This window comes from Pimephales promelas, chromosome 1 (genome assembly GCF_988280905.1).
Source record: "Pimephales promelas chromosome 1, fPimPro1.hap1.1, whole genome shotgun sequence".
Lineage (NCBI taxonomy): Eukaryota > Metazoa > Chordata > Actinopteri > Cypriniformes > Leuciscidae > Pimephales > Pimephales promelas.
The window spans coordinates 46,302,474-46,319,369 of NC_142769.1; the positions used below are offsets into that span (position 1 = coordinate 46,302,474).

The following is a 16,896-nucleotide window of genomic DNA, read 5'->3' on the forward strand; positions in this document are numbered from 1 at the left end:
CTTGATAAGACATTTATTCATCGTCTGGAATCATTTGAAGCCCTTTGAACAGTTTGAAGTTTCCACTGAAAGTATCTTTTGGACCTTGAACTGTTTGGTTCCCAGTAAAGTCCATTATATGGAGGAAAATACTGCAATGTTTTCATCAAAAACCTTAATTTCTTTTCGACTGAAGAAAGAAAGACATGGACATCTTGGATGACATGGGGGTGAGTAAATTATCAGAAAAAGTTTTTTTAAAAGTGAACTAATCCTTTAATGACCACGGTGGGTCGCATGGCCAAACCTGTTGAGAACCACTGGTTTAAACCACTCTTGGACTAATCAAATCAATGTTTATGTTACCAAATAAAAAAAAAATACCAAACGCACATTTGTCAGTTTTTCTTTATATATAAATATATAAAATTGCATTTACACCTGGCTTTTAGTGTGGTCGAGTGAGATCCAATCAAAAGGCCTGTTTACACCTGGTCACTTCATGCGTTTCCGGTGATGGGATAGCTATCCGATCGTGAAAAGATGAGTTGTAAATGCCCTCTGAAAACGCTTTGGAGATGGGATTTAAATCCGATCACTTGGTCTGAGACGCATTCAAACCACATGTACATTTTACTCCTAAAATGTTCAAAAATCTATCACGAGAGAGGGTGTTATTGGCTATTTGACCTGATATAGCCAGATACGACAGCATAACTACCGCAACACGCATCACCGCAGATGAGCAGCTGTGTATCTCTTCAGCAAGCCAACGTGAGACGAAAGGATCTTTCCAGTGCTGACGCTGCTCTTTAATCTTGAAGTTAGCTGATGATTTGTAAAATGCAGCTCATATCTGTTGCTTTCGCTGATGTGAACTTCATTAAATTTGCATATACTGTACATTCGTTTTACGGAGACGTATGTAAGTGGGCAAGTGTAAATGGAACCATTTCAACAAATCAGATCAATAAAACTCATGACATGTCCAGGTGTAAACAGGCCTAGAAACGGCAGGTTTAACAGTGTCGTACCTTCACAAAAGAGCGTAGGTGGTGCTCCAGACACTCCTCGTGACACTGAGACACTATGTGAATGATGACACTGTAAAACAGAGGCACATTAGCAGTGTCAATATTAGGGAGCATTCCTACACTTTAAATTAAACGAAAAGATGACGAAAGTTTTTCACAGGCCAGTCTGCATACAAAACAGTAATGCAGCTGGTGTCTTTCTGAGAGGACTAATAAGGTAGTAAATCACCGTGTGGAGTTGACAGCAATGTCTTGACCCTCTTTGTTTGCCATAGTGAGGACTCCAAAGAGCTGAACGAGCACCGTAGGGAGGAACTTGATGATGACCTGAGTCTCTACCGCATGTAGGCACTTGGAGAGGAGACGGGACATTAAAAGATTACAAAGTACACTGACATCCAAAGGTTTGGGATCTGTAAGATCTTCATTTTTTTTTTTTTTTTTTTTTAAGAGATTTATACTTTTTTTCCAGCAAGGATGCATTCAGTTTATCAGAGGTGACAGTAAAGACATTTATATTGCTACAAAATATTTCCATTTCAAATAAATACTGTTCTTTTAAAATTTCTATGCATCAAAGATTACATTTTCGCAAAAATGTTGAGCAGCATAACCGTTTTCAACATTGATAATAATGAGAAATGTTTCTTGAGCAGCAAATCAGCATATAAGAATGATTTCTGAAGGATCATGTGACACTGAAGGCTGGAGTAATGATCATCACATGAAAAAATTACACTTTAAAACCAACTAAAATAGAAAACAGTACTTTTAAATTGTGATAATACTTCAGAATATGTAGGTCTTCAATGCATTTTTGATTAAATATGAGCCTTGATGCTCAAGAAACATTTCTTATTATTATCATTGTTGAAAACAGTTGTGCTGCTCAATATTTTTGTGAAAATGTAATCTTTGATGAGTAGAAATTTCAGAAGAACAGCATTTATTTGAAATGGAAATCTTTTTTAGCAATATAAATATCTTGAAATCAGTATATAAAAATGATTTCTGAAGGATCATGTGACACTGAAGACTGGAGTAATGATTATCACATGAAAAAATTACACTTTAAAACGTATTAAAATAGAAAAAAGTACTTTTAAATAGTTTACTGTATTTTATTTTAATTTACTGTATTTTATTTTTATCATAATTTTTATTTTTCATTATTTCTTATTTTTTATTCTAAACTGTTTTAATTATTCTGATTTCTTTTTTGGATTATTTTAATTTCTTCTATGTAAAGCACTTGGAATTGCCATTGTGTATGAAATGTGCTATATAAATAAACTTGCCTTGCCTTGCCTTGCCTTGGAGTAATGATTATCACATGAAAAAATTACACTTTAAAACGTATTAAAATAGAAAAAAGTACTTTTAAATTGTGATAACACTTTAGAATATGTAGGTCTTCAATGCATTTTTGATTAAATAAGCCGCCTTGATGAGCATAAGACTTTATAAGAGACGGCTCTTTTAAAATAAACAACTAAATATCTTACCAACCCTACATTTTTATGGTTATTTCCTAAATGTGTTCCAAATAAAAGCTCAAAAGCTCAGAGAAATCCTGTGGGTGAGCATTAACTTCATTCATATGTCCTCTGTTGTTATAAAAATGTTTAAAAAGTCCATACTATTGGGTTTAACTCCAATGAAATGATGACATCTGCACTGTCCCATGTTCTCACCTTTAGGTACTTGACGAGTTCAGCGGGATTGCCCTGTGACGCTGACCTCATCAGCTGGCAATGCTGGAAGAAATTGTGGAGGTGCAAATCCTGGATGGGGTGGAAGTTACTAGATTAAACAGTTTTATCTTACGTGACACTTCATTATTCTCTGTTCAGTACAACGGATTGAAATCGGCTGAGCAATCCTCGGATCAGATCAACAGACCTGCGTGTAAATTGTTGATGCTACATTCACTCGCACTTTGAATAATGGTTTGGCATTTTCCACCCATTTGATGTCCGGGCAAGTCTAGAAAATAAATAAATAAATGACAGAACGAATCAGTGAATCAACCAAATCAATCAATCTAACCGGGTCAATGTACAACCAACTCAACAAACACACACACACATTTAAAATGATTTTTTTTTAGCTGAAAAGAAGATTGTACCTTCTTTGAGTCTTGGCTCTTGTCAAACATGTAACCAGCTGGTAGATTAGCAGACACAGGAAGATGTAGCTCTGAGGACTGGATTCTGCCATCCTTCAATAAAGGAGTCCAGGAAAAACCCACTGTAGAGAGCAAGGGTTAAAGGTCAAGAGAGTGCAACCATGTCCGCCCACTTTTTCAGCAGAGTTGGTTCCAGATGTATTTTTTCCCCATTCATTTCTCCCATTAGGGATTTCAAAAAAGTTATAAACCACGAACCAAGCAGCTAAACGTAAATCTTAATATTATAAACTTAAAAAAAAATATTTGTGTCCGAGAGCGGTCCGCCTAGCTATAATATTTTGAAATATTATTACAACTTAACATATCTGTTCTCTATTTGAATATATTTGAAAAAATGTAATTTATTCAGGTAAAGCTGGATTTTAAGCATCATGAGTATGATTACATCATCATTACTGGTAAAGCTGGATTTTTTAGCATCATTACTAGTGATCATGTTGATCCTTCAGAAATCATTCTGATATGCTGATTCAAGAAACATTTCTAATTATTATCAATGTTGAAAACAGTTGTTCTGTTTAATATTTTTTGTGGAAACCGTCATACATTTTTTCAGGATTCTTTGATCTAAAGAACAGTGTTTATTTGAAACAGAAATCTTTTGTAACATTATAAATGTCTTTACATTTAATGCATCCTTGCTGAATAAAAATCTTCAATAAAAATCAAACTGACTCCAAACCTTTGAACGGTAGTGCATAAAGACCACAAACACACACACTCACCCAGTGTTTCCACTCCCTCTCGCTTCTTGGTGGTGGGTTTGTTGCCAACCTCACAGCTTATGTGGTAGAAAGTAAAGAGAACGTGATGCTTCTCATGGAGATGAACAGGGAGCTCGATTTTAATCTGTGACAGAAATGAAAATGAATCATTAAAGGGATACTCCACTTTTTTTGGAAATAGGCCCATTTTACAACTCCCCCAGAGTTAAACAGTTGAGTTTTACCATTTTCAAATCCATCCAGCCGATTTTCTGATATTTAGAAGAATATCAGTAACCAGACCGTTTCTGGTCTCATTGACTTCCATAGTATATTTTTTTCCTACTATGGAAGTCAATGAGACCAGAAACTCTCTGGTTACTGATATTCTTCTGAATATCAGAAAATCATCTGAATGGATTAAAAACAAAAACGGTAAAATTCAACTGTTTAACCCTGAGGGAGTTGTAAAATGAGCCTATTTCCAAAAAAAAAGTGGAGTATCCCTTTAAGGGGAACTTGACGAGTTTCATTTTAACCTAGTTCTTGTACAATAAGCCTAATTTGATCTCATAAATACAGTATATGAAAAGTAAACATGAGATGAGTAAATAATGGCAGACTATGAACACATTGTCTTAATCCATATTATGCATTTTGTTTATAACTGACGTGCAATTTAGCGTATTGCATTTATATTCTGGGCTTATCTGTTTGCTTTTATATATATATAATATGCATCATCAATACAATAAGGTGTATTTCCATTTTTGGTGAATGGCTGCTTTGAGGCTCTCCAGCTGATGACATCATTAGGCTCACACACACACAGCTTTATTGGCTACAGTACGTCTGTGCCTGCTGAATGTGTCGATGTCTTGTGACTCATTTATCTACTGAGCGAATAATATGTCTTTAACATCTTGGCCCTGAGGGTCCAGTGAAGCCTAACGGGATGAGTCTCTGGAATGATTCAGATGTTGTCCGGGGAAAGGTCATGCTTTGTGCTGTTTATGGCTCAACATCATTGGCATTGACTGCGTACTGAATTATGTAATAGTTTTTGGTCTCAATAAAAAAGTCTGGATTCACTTTTTATGAGCTATTAGTGTTCTCAGATTATAGATGTCTTATTTAATTAATAATAATGATGTGAATATTTTTACAACTCAAAAACTTTGTGTTAATTACGACGTTCAACATGACGTGATGTATTCTGCTAAATAGATTCCTATTTCTTTACGGTGACTGTGAGAGATTGTGTTGCTGATACATGGATATATTACCTCATCATAAAACTCCGGACACTGATTGTGATGCAAAACTGCAGCAAAAGCACTGGTGGTGAACAGCGGATCCCCAGGCTTGCCGTAGATACACTAAAAGCAATCAGTGGTTAATCAATAACACATTATACCGCACTAATTATTAAATATTAAAGAACTGGTGGAACAATAAGAAGAATAATCATTCAGTCACCTTCAACGGACCGACCCCCTCCTCGTCAGAATCCTTGAACTGAACACACACTGCAATGTTCCGGGCCTGAGAGGAAACACACACACACACGCTGCATTAGACTGCATGGACAGAAAATGTATCATGTATATATTAGGGGTGTAACGATACACAAAACTGACGGTTCAGTTTTCCCATGGTTTTGACGTCTCGTTTCGCTTTTTTGGGGGTTTTTTAAACAGTGGTTTAATGAAAAAATTGCCTTCGTCTTTAAATTAATTCAATTACAATTAAACGTTTCACAAGGATTAAAAAAAATCTGCTAATGCTGTAAACTATACAGGGAGCCGCACATTACTATAACACTAAAGGTTGTAGCCTAAACTTTTAACCTAAATTCAGATGCTATTTATTTTTAAGAAATAATAATCAACACACAACACATTGAATGAAAACATTTAAACTGAACATAAGGCAGTTTTTGCATTAACTTGTGTTTTTACTCTAAGTTGTTATTGAAACATAATAATTTACACAGTTGTCATTTTCATGAAAGATATTTTAAACATACCCTAAATAACCAAGATATCATTATGAGGTTAAGTAAAATATAATATATAGGCTAACACGGTGCATTTATTTAGTGCAAGAGTTCATTTATAGGAACCAAAGTTGTGGACACGCGTTCGGCACGCAATGAGAGTATGGCGATTCGAATCGTGAGTTCTGTATTTGGTTCGGTTCGAATATCGTTACACCCCTAGTGTGTGTGTGTGTGTATATATATATATATATATATATATATTAAAATAATATATTTTTATATATATATATTTATTTTTGATATGAAATCAACATACTCTGCAACTAAATAATCTTTGCAATGCAACTTAATTATCAAAGATAAGGAATTATTTTCCCCCTCAGTTTGAATAAGCACAATGCATTTGCAAATATTATATCATATGAAACAGACATGTCTATTTTAGTTTATAAATATGGCATAATGTCAAAGGTGTAATTAGATGCTAAGCTAGCTAGTAGAATTGAGAAGATCATTTATATATTGCAAATGAATAAAAGGCAATAAACAGATGAGGAATATAATATAAAAAGGAATATATACATGAGGAATAGATCTGTTTCCATGTTTGGTAGCATCTCTAATTTAGAAGAAAAGTAGTTGTGGAGTAATAGGGCAAACAGCCAGAAACGTAAGCTTTCCAGCAGCGCAGGAGGAAGCAATTAACCCTGAAGTCTGTTTAATTAGAAATACGATTTTCCGTGAATTGATTATGAATAGAATCCCGAGGGCTTTTCACAAAGCCTCATGTTTGAAAACACGTAGGCAGACATTGTTACTGCTCGAAAAGAGCTTGTTGTTGTACCACCACCCACGGCTTCCCAGTTCCACCAATTACAGAGTCTCACCTTGGCAAATGTCTTCTGATTGTCGTATTTGAGCTGCTGAGGATAGACGTAGAGGTGGTTCTTGTAGATGGTGAATGGGTGGTTGTATCTAGCCTCTTCTGGACCAAACTCCTCCACTTCCACAAAAACCCTCTCACACTGTTCCTCGAACGGCTTCACGGGGATATAAGATGATGTGACCGAGTCTATGAAGATAAAGGTTATATACAGTAGTAAACGCCACAATCATCAAACCACTTTTCACAAATAGGGTACAAATTCAGATTACAGTATTACAAGCTGAAAAAGTGCATGTAGATAATGTACAACTGAGAAGGTAATAACTGCACGACCTTTAGATTCAAAAGAGATGTTAGCAAGTGTTAAATGCCAAAGTCATTAACATAACAGACAAACTTACTTGACAAGTCTGGAGGAACACACTCAACACTGATGTTAATTTGTCCAGGGATTATCTGAAGTTTGTTCTTCTCTGGTCTATAAAAGAAAAATGTCTCTTCAAAACACTGAACTCGTAACGCTTAATGCAATAATGCGACTAACACGGAAATACATGCATGGTGGATGAGCGTGTTTATGCCAAGTGGAACACGTCATTCCCATCAACTAATCAGATTGTAGGGAGAGAGAAAGGGTTGTGGTTTGGACTAATTTTAGGATGTTCATTCATACTTGTAGTTTTGTTCTCTTGGTTCTTTTGGTTTGGGCTAAAAAAAAAAAAGATACATTTAGTTCTGGTTCACTTAGCGTTCACATTTTGATTTTGAAGTAATGAATGTCGATATACAATGGTTTGCTAGACACTGTTAAAACTAATCATGGTATATTGATATATTAAGTAGGGGTGGGGAAAAGAATCGATTCTTAGATGCATCGCGATGCGAACGTGGACGAATCTGAATCGATTCGAAAAACAGCACCAATGATCCCGTGATTTTAGAAATTAGTTCTGTTTCTGTTTTTATAAAATCCCCTATTCCAAAGTGCGTAATGTAGGCCGTTTTATCTTTCCCGCACGTGAAGGATTGAGTGATGTCAGAGTCCAGAAACATAGTTTGAAACAATGCAGGACTGGTATCTTGTCACTGTGTGGAGAAACCAGAGCACAATAACACGAAACTCAAAACTGATTGGCTGTTGCATGTTGGTCTATTTTGTAGTCGCAATACAGTGAATTGTATTTGAACTAGCAAAATAGGGAACTACAACCATTTCAGATTTACATTATGACCCGTTTAAAATGAATTAAGACCTAGAACATAACACTTCAGCAAATTTAAGACTTTTTAAGGCCTGTTTTTGAAATTTAAGACATTTTTAGACTTTTTAAGACCCCGCGGATAGACGAATCCGACGAGCGTTCTGTGTAGGCTGCCATCTTGTGGCGACGCCATTACTGAGCTGTTACACAGGCATATAGACGTATGCACCGGTATGTAAACAAACCTCGGTGATAACGCGAACTCACCCTCGATGACAGCTACAGCCAGGCAGAATGACTTGTTGGTTTGATCTGTGACTGCAGTGGCCTCCAGTCACAGATGAAGGTACAAACGATCTTACAGATTAACGTTATTTATGAAAATAGCTTGGCAAGCTAGCTAGGCTAACGTTTGCTAACGAGGAAACTATAAAAAGATCTGTCCATTTGGCAACAATAAATAAATAAATGAATGAAATCAAATAAACAAATTCATGTTTTTCATTTGTGTCCATTATTTATCTCATTTTCACATTGCAACAGGCAAGGGTAAGGTAACGTTACAGCTAGAAAGTATACATAATATCGACCAATTAGTGTTTATAAACCATGGAAAGAGGTCAATATAACAGCGGGAGAACAATTATGTCACATAACGTTACATTTAGCTCAGGAAAGCCATTTAATGACCATAGCATGTTAATTTAATAGAAAAAATAGCAAGAGAGGAGATTTTGCTGATCACTATATCACATATTTATTTTTATTTTTTTTACTTATGTCATTAAATAATTGTTATTATACGCGAATGTCCACGTCTTGTACTCGCCCAGGAAATCTGTAAACCGTACGGCACCAGACAGGGGCAGTCGACCCGGGGTATTCACAATGTTTTCTCTTCAAAATTGAAATTTTACTGCCACCATTGAAACAATTTATAACGGAAACTGTTTACCCACTCGACATTATACAAGGGCTAACGTTGTAACGTTAGTGACAGTCGTAAATCACGGGCTGTTTATTCCAGTGGACGCAAGTTGCAACTAAAACAATAGGAGGCAATGGCGCAACGCTACCCAGCAACAGCTCAGTAATGGCGCCCCGCTTACTTCCAGTAGTTTCGCCGGATTCGTCTATAGAAGAATGTCAAGGAAAACTAACTTTACCGCGCTCCGGGAGCCCTCTAGTGGTCAGGAGCATTTCCGTTATTTTGCGGCTTTATTTTGTTGTGATGTACATTTTCCGTTGTGTTGTGGATTAATTTCATTGTGTTGTGAACTTATGTTTGCTTTTCAAATTTCGTTGTGTCGTGCACTACTGGGCCACCGTACTTATCCCTTCCCTTTGATTAATGATTAGTTCATCTTTAGGGCTTAGGTTAGGGATAAAATTAGTACTATGATTGTTCGATAGACATGTTGATCCAGGATCATTTCCTACTTGTCAAAATCACAGTGACCATTTAGGGATACCCGACATCAAAAGATAGCGTACACATCTAGAACACGTGTGTTTTCACTCACTTTTTGAGATCAGTCAATAGTTTGATGAGGTCTTCTGTGGAAATCTTGCTACTGTCTTGGCGGTAGAGTGGAGAGAACTTCCCATCCGTGTCTAAACTGCCTTGGGAATCTTTGAACACCTGTCTGAAGCCACACAACACAGATATCCTGATGTCCTTGGCACCAAATTTGACTTCAAAACACTTAAACATTGTCTAGATATTTACAAGGTGCCTGTCCGGAGTGTACCAACTGTGACATTCCAGTTCGAAAGACACATAATTCTTCTTAATGTACATCACAGATAATATGACTCCGTATTACTAGTCCATTAAAGTGATAGTTCACCAAAAATACAAATTCTGTCAATAATTACTCGTTCCAAACCCGTAAGATTTTCATACATCTCCGAAACACACATTTTAATGAAATCTTAGAGCTTTCTGTCCCTCTATAGACCACCACGAAACTACCACTTCGGCGCTTTAACAAGTTCATAAAGAGATTGTAAAACTAATCCATATGAATTGAGCAGTTTAGTCCAAATTTCAATCACTTTATAGACTGAACAGACTTAATTTAGGCTTTCATTGACATTAAAACATTCATCAACTCACACATCAGTTGTGGTAAACGGAAGCGCAAACATGTTCGCTTGACATACAAGAACCAATAATGTTCATTCTTGTGTTACGCAGCAAGTTTGAGCTTCAGGAAGAGCCAACAAAATTTGTTTGCATGTCAAGCAGGTTCGGTTGAGCTTCTGTTCGCTGATTAATATGTAATACGATGATATGCAAATAAAAGCCTAAGTTAAATTTGTTTATCATATAAAGTGATCGAGTCTTTTTAGAAAAGTTGGAGTAACCCGCTCAATTCATATGGATTCGTTTTACGATCTCTTTATGAACTTGTTGAAGCGTCAAAGTGGTAGTTGTGTAGCGGTCAATTTAATCAAAAATATGTTCATCTGTTTTCTGAAGATCTAACAAGTTTGGAACAACATGAGGGTGAGTAATTAATAGGGATGGGCAACGATTAATCGCATCCAAAATAAAAGTTTGTGTTTACATAATATACTGTATGTGTGTGTAGTGTGTATAGTTATTTTGTATATATAAATACCCACACATGCATGTGTATATGTAAGAAAAATGTGTTATTAATATATCAAATATTTATATTTTTGTATAATATTAATTATGTATAAATATATATAAAGTATATACATGCAAATATTTCTTAAATATATACATGCATGTTTGTGTATTTATATATATATAAATTAATTATACACACTACACACACATATATTATGTAAACATAAACTTTTATTTTGGATGCGATTAATCGCGATTAATCGTTGTCCATCCCTAGTAATTACTAACACAATTTTCATATTTGTGTGAACTATCCCTTTAAATGAATAAGAAGTGAGTTTCTGTCTTACTTGGCAGCCCAAGCGAAGGGCATCCGGTACTGGCCCAGCCGTTGGCACGTCTGCTTGGCAGTCTTCAGGACTTTCTGTACAGCCTGAGAAACAGACACATAAAAATATATGGAAATACATTCAGTACATTCTGGAAGCATTTCAATCTGAATTAAAAAAAGAACACAATTCAGGCCAAAACCTTTGGAAATACTGGAAGTTAATGAAATGAGAAGCCACACTATACCATAAAACATTACTTAAAGGGATAGTTCGGCCAAAAATGATATTTAACACGTGCATTACTCACCCTCAAGCCGTTCGAGATGCATTTGTCAATCTTGTTTCAGACGAACACATTTTCAGTTATTTTAGAAAATGTCTTAGACCCTTCAGTGGATATAATGTGAAGAAATGGGGTTCCCAAAAATGTGCATACAACATTCACAAAAGAAATCCATCCGGCTCCAGTGGGATAAACGAAGGCCTTCTGAGGGTAATCCGTGTGGTATTGCCGTAAAAATATACATATTTAAAACTTTATAAATGAAAATATCTGACTTCCGGCAACGATCGACGTACGTTCGGTACGTTCACGGGTGATGGAAGTCGGCGTACGTAGCGTAGGAACTAGTGCTGTCAAACGATTAAAATATTTAATCGCGATTAATCGCATTAATGTCATAGTTAACTCGCGATTAATCGCACATTTTTATTTATTCTAAATGTCTTATGATTTCTTTTTGTTACGTTATTTTTTTCTCATTTTAATGCTCTTATCAACATGGACAAAAGTGGACTGGCTTGTTTAGTGGCTTGTTTTATTATTATTATTATTATTGAAAATAACATTGGAACAGTGTTCAATTTCACACTAACACATATACAATATCTCTCACACAATGTAACACTGTCTATCAATAAAAGGGTGAAAGAAATACTGACGAGGTCCTGATATTGACGAGGGGGTGGAGAATTCACATCATCTGTGTGTGTGTGTGTGTGTGTTTGCTTGGCCATCATCAAGTGTGTTTCAGACTGGACGTGCTGCGATGATGATAGCTCAGTTCACAACGACAAAACACACAGATCACTTTGGTCTTGTCAATGGGACAATTTGCCAACTTTTTAAAAGTAAACTTTCCATTCAGAATGTTAGGGCATCCATTTCGGCGTCTCGCGCTTGTCATCCACTCAAAACGTAACGTTACTATTTGGCCGGCTCGCAAGCCGAAACGAGTGTGTGCGGCACAAAACGTCCTCGCGCTGCGTTCTGAAACCCATTCATTTCAATGGCTTGCGCCGCGCAAGGACGTTTTGTTGCTTTTTCGACCAAAGCGCAAGCGGATCTAGACCGAAAACAAAACAACAGGCACGCCGCAAACACACGTTTGGGCTTGCGAGCCGCCTTTGAGTGGATGACGAGCGCGAGACGCCAAAATGGATCGGACGCATGCCGCGTCCTGTTGCAAAAGCATGTGAAAAAACTACAAAGTTTGCTTGGACAAAAAGATAAAAAAAATAACGCCGTTAAAATGGGTTTGCGTTAACGCCGTTAATAACGCGTTAAACTGACAGCCCTAGTAGGAACCATTGTGACCTACCTCGTACGCCGACTTCCATACCATATTACTTTTGTTAATGTTCACACAAATATGAAAAAATAACTGAAATATTTAAAAAATAACTGAAAATGTGTTCGTCTGAAACATGATTGACGTATGCATCTCGAACGGCTTGAGGGTGAGCAATGCATGGGTTAAATATCATTTTTGGCCGAACTATCCCTTTAACCACCAACAACTGTATAAATACAACACATCTTATATTATCTTTATACACTATTCTTGTATTCCCCATCAGACTGATATCAGAAAGTGCATCCTAGAGAGCTTGTTGTCTGTTATGCAACGCTCTGTTCAAGTAGAAAGTAGACATCATGCTTAAGAAGATTTTACAGTTCTCTTGAAGAATGTTTGTCAGACCTTGCTGATGTCGGAGGTCTTAATGTAGGGCTCAGCGCAATGGGTAATGCCATTCTGTAAAACCTTTTCCACCCGTGCCAGCAGGAAGATGTCTGTGTGAGGGTTGGTGACCGAGAAAATACCCTGGAAAAGACAAAATACGTATATTGTTACGTATAACGTATAAGTAAAGAGGAAATTTAAATATATTGACAGGTAAGTGGTTTGTTGATAATGGAAGTTCATTATAATTACGTTTTCGCCCTCAAAAATAACAAAATTACATTTAAATAATGAGACAATACTTGATCAATCTTTCGTCTAAAACATGTTTTTGTCTGATTCACTTCACTATATATTCACCCGGGTTCGAATCCACCCTGAGCAAGACACTTAACCCGTGCGACCTCTGACATATATAGCAATTGTAAGTCGCTTTGGATTAAAACGTCAACTAAATGAATAAATGTAAATGGTGAGCCTATTAGAAGTGTTTATATTTTAGGTTTTTACAGGAAATTGCGTACTGTCTACAGGGCCTGAAGTTAATTTTTTCGGCCACCGGCCACTGTGGCAGGTGGATTTAAAAATTCACCCGCCACAAAGACTTTTTACCAGCCATTTTTTTTTTTGCCTCATAAACGTTAAAAAAAAACAACAAAAAAACCCGGGAATTTCACAATATTGCTCTTTAACTTGTAAGAACACACATTTTAGTGCTGTCAAGTAATAATAACTCTAATAACATACATTTAAAAAAAAATCTTTTTATTCATTGATTTTGACAGACACACACACAACATAGTATATAGTCAACAGATAGGCTAGACCTACCGCAGCTCGTAAACAAATCACACGCGGCTGTGTTGATGGCGGATTTAGTCACGTACAGGTCTTACTCTAAACAGCTTTTAGTTACAGCGTTCAGGAACGGTTAAATATGAACTAAATTAATAATGTTATTACTGATAAAATTACCGGGTACCGGACATTTTCTCACCGGTTCCCAACTCCCAACATGCACAGTTGCACACGCACACACATCTGTGCAACTGTCATTGTACTTTAACCTACAACAGCGACGCATTACATTATCTCATCCCATCTCATCAACAGTTTCATACTCGGACACGTAGTCAGAAAAAGAGCCTCATCTTCTTTCTGATCGCATGAACGTTACGAAACAACAGTCGCTGTCATAAATCAGCCGCTCACGAACCTTGCCATTGCCGCCGATTGTTCACTTTGTATTAAAATGTCTTCTTTACTTTTCTTTTTCTCATCTTTTTGTTGGCTGTTTGTTTTGTTTCAGCTGGCCTCTTTACCCCAGTAATGTGCCGCCACATTTTAGCTAAAGTCCACCGCGCGGACTTCGTTGAAATGTAAAAATCCTAATGAATCACTCAATTCTCATTGGCTACCCGCCAATGTGGCAGGTAGATTGACAGTGTTATCCGCCAATAGCAAAATCTCGTCATATCCGTAAATAGAGAAAAGTGTCTCTCTGGCTACTTTGACGCGGGTATGGTGAGGTTAGTTGTCACAACGAGTGAGAAAGACTGACATAAATCCGCTAAATCTCAAACATTCATTTAAAAAATAAAACCTCTGAACAGAGGAGAGTCCGCTAACAACCAAAGAAACGTGACAGAGTTCATAATAAAACCAGATTTGCTTGGCTTTTCAGAGATGGCGAGAACTGAGGGATTGAAATGCTGTAAAAGCGATGCGGCGACGGGGTTTTTATTACTCAACAGAAGAGAAAGGTATTTTATTAAACAGATAAATTGCCACACAGTAACAGAGTTCATTGTAAAATATTCATCCATACAGTCCCACCACAGAGCTGAAGCCCAATCATAAGAATGTTCTTCCGCAAATTGCATGCAGTTTTGTTTTTTAACCACTAGAGGGCCAAAAGGTACATACTGTAGTGTATCTTAACTCAAGTAAATAAATGTGAAAGAGAGAAAATAGTGGTTTAGATAGCCGGTTTGCTAATGTGTAACTGTTTTATCCTCCTTTTTAAATGAAAACAATTAAATATTTAGTCCTTTTCATGTATTTTTAACTATCTCTCAAGCTTAAAAACCCAAAAAACCCAGTGCATTAATTATTTTTGCCATATATGTACCCCATGCATTCCTGTCCTCTTGAAATTCCAGTTTGCACAATCAATTCATTCAAGTCATCAAAAGAAATTAAATTCATAAGAATCTAAACTGAAAGACACTGCTTATACTCTTTAGTTTCTGTCTTTGCCAAATGTGTGTCTGTTTCTCTCTCTCTTCTTCCTCTAACAACACATTCAGCTATCTCTTCTTCATCTCAGCTGCCCTGCCCAGTGTTTCAGCGGGGACCTGCGTAATGTCAGTTCCAGTAAAGCCACGTCACATTCCCAAACCTGCCAACAGAGGCTTGAGACAGTCATGGCACTGGCTTTGATTTAGTGTGTAGCATTAGTGCTATGAAACAGTGCTGTGTTAAAACTTAAAGCTGTTTCTGCCCTGGACACACGCCACGCACAGCATAGCAGGCTCAAACACACGCTTGTGAGCACGCTCAGATAAGAAGGCCTTGAGAGGATTAGTGAAGTTCAACGATTCATGATTCATAGCTAAAAAAAAAAAACGTCAATACCCGAGGTAAAAAGTGACAGGTGTAAATAATAAAGCCAAAATGTTGTATCTGAAACTTAGTGCTAATGTGGTATGAATGTTAATGTGCACATGTGTGGCAGTTATTGCAAAATGGACACAGGCTTTCAACACAAGGCAGAAATACAATGACGAGGGAAAATGACGCAAGTCAGCCAAACATGGACTATAATCAGCCACCTGCAGCCCTGCAAACTGCATGGATGTGCAAAAATCTGAAACCACATTGACTTCCCCTATCAGAAGCACAGCAGAAGCATCCTTCTTATTCAGCAGCGCTGGACAATGCTTACTGGGAAGGGTTGCCAGTCATTTACAGAAATATTCAGCAGAGCGCAGATTTTAAAAGGTGACCGGGGTAAATCTGTCTCGATCTAATGAACAAAAAGCTCTTTCTTGGTTTTAAGGGATGCTTGCTAAGGCTTTTTTGTCTAGTGGACCATAAAACAGGCACACAAAAAAATCCATATACTTCCTTTGAGGAGAGGAGCCATATCTAGTGACAGGAATATCACAGAGAGCCGAAAGTGGGGCCTTTAAGCAACCAATCACATACGTAGCTATACACTAAAGACAATAATATAATATAATATAATATAATATAATATAATATAATATAATATAATATAATATAATATAATATAATAATTAAAGGGATAGCTTACTTTGAAATTAATATTAGATATGTTTTAGCTTACCTCAAGGTCATCCAAGATGTAAGTGTCTTTGTTTCCGCAGTATTTTCAATTTTGATATTTTTAGGTCAAACCGTTCGTGTCTGTCAGTCATATAATGGAGGTCTATGGTCACCACCTCAAAGAGCATGCACAGAGAAGTCCAAATTAAACATGATTTAATGACTCGCAAATGTAAGTACACATTGATGGCCTAAGACGCGAAACGAGCGGTATTTATATCGTTTTTACCTCTTTTTACCACAACCACAATGCGCCCGCGCCCTCAGATCACTTGGTTACAAGAGGTAAAAACGATATAAATACTGTTCGTTTTCTCACACAAACCGCTCGTTTCGTGTCTTAGGCCATCAATGTTTACTTACATTTACGAGTCATTAAATCATGTTTAATTTGGACTTCTCTGTGTATGCTCTTTGTGGTGGTGACCATAGACCTCCATTATATGACTGACAGACAAAAACGGTTATATAAAAATATCAAAATTGAAAATACTGTTGAAACAAAGACACCTACATCTTGGATGGCCTCGAGGTAAGCTAAAACATATCAAAAATTAATTTCAAAGTGAACTATCCCTTTAAATCACACGGTTTTCTGTAACTAATCTCTATAAATTTACCTTTATTTTAACACTCTAATAATTTCACA

The 16,896-nt window shown here is 36.7% G+C and overlaps 1 protein-coding gene across 6 annotated transcripts in view; it reads right to left on the minus strand.

Moving 5' to 3' along the window:
* Positions 1-16,896, minus strand: part of dock11 (dedicator of cytokinesis 11) — a 104,579-nt gene that overhangs the window by 65,726 nt on the left and 21,957 nt on the right. For all 6 annotated transcript variants that reach the window (XM_089130373.1, XM_089130371.1, XM_089130363.1 and 3 more), the window contains exons 13-25: positions 12,915-13,037; positions 10,951-11,033; positions 9,522-9,644; positions 7,198-7,274; positions 6,798-6,982; positions 5,388-5,453; positions 5,195-5,287; positions 3,930-4,053; positions 3,142-3,263; positions 2,916-2,999; positions 2,708-2,797; positions 1,243-1,364; positions 1,014-1,083 (exon numbers count right to left, since the gene is read on the minus strand). In XM_089130373.1, coding sequence (XP_088986499.1) covers positions 1,014-1,083; positions 1,243-1,364; positions 2,708-2,797; positions 2,916-2,999; positions 3,142-3,263; positions 3,930-4,053; positions 5,195-5,287; positions 5,388-5,453; positions 6,798-6,982; positions 7,198-7,274; positions 9,522-9,644; positions 10,951-11,033; positions 12,915-13,037 — 1,362 coding nt within the window. The remainder of the gene's footprint in view (positions 1-1,013; positions 1,084-1,242; positions 1,365-2,707; positions 2,798-2,915; positions 3,000-3,141; positions 3,264-3,929; positions 4,054-5,194; positions 5,288-5,387; positions 5,454-6,797; positions 6,983-7,197; positions 7,275-9,521; positions 9,645-10,950; positions 11,034-12,914; positions 13,038-16,896) is intronic.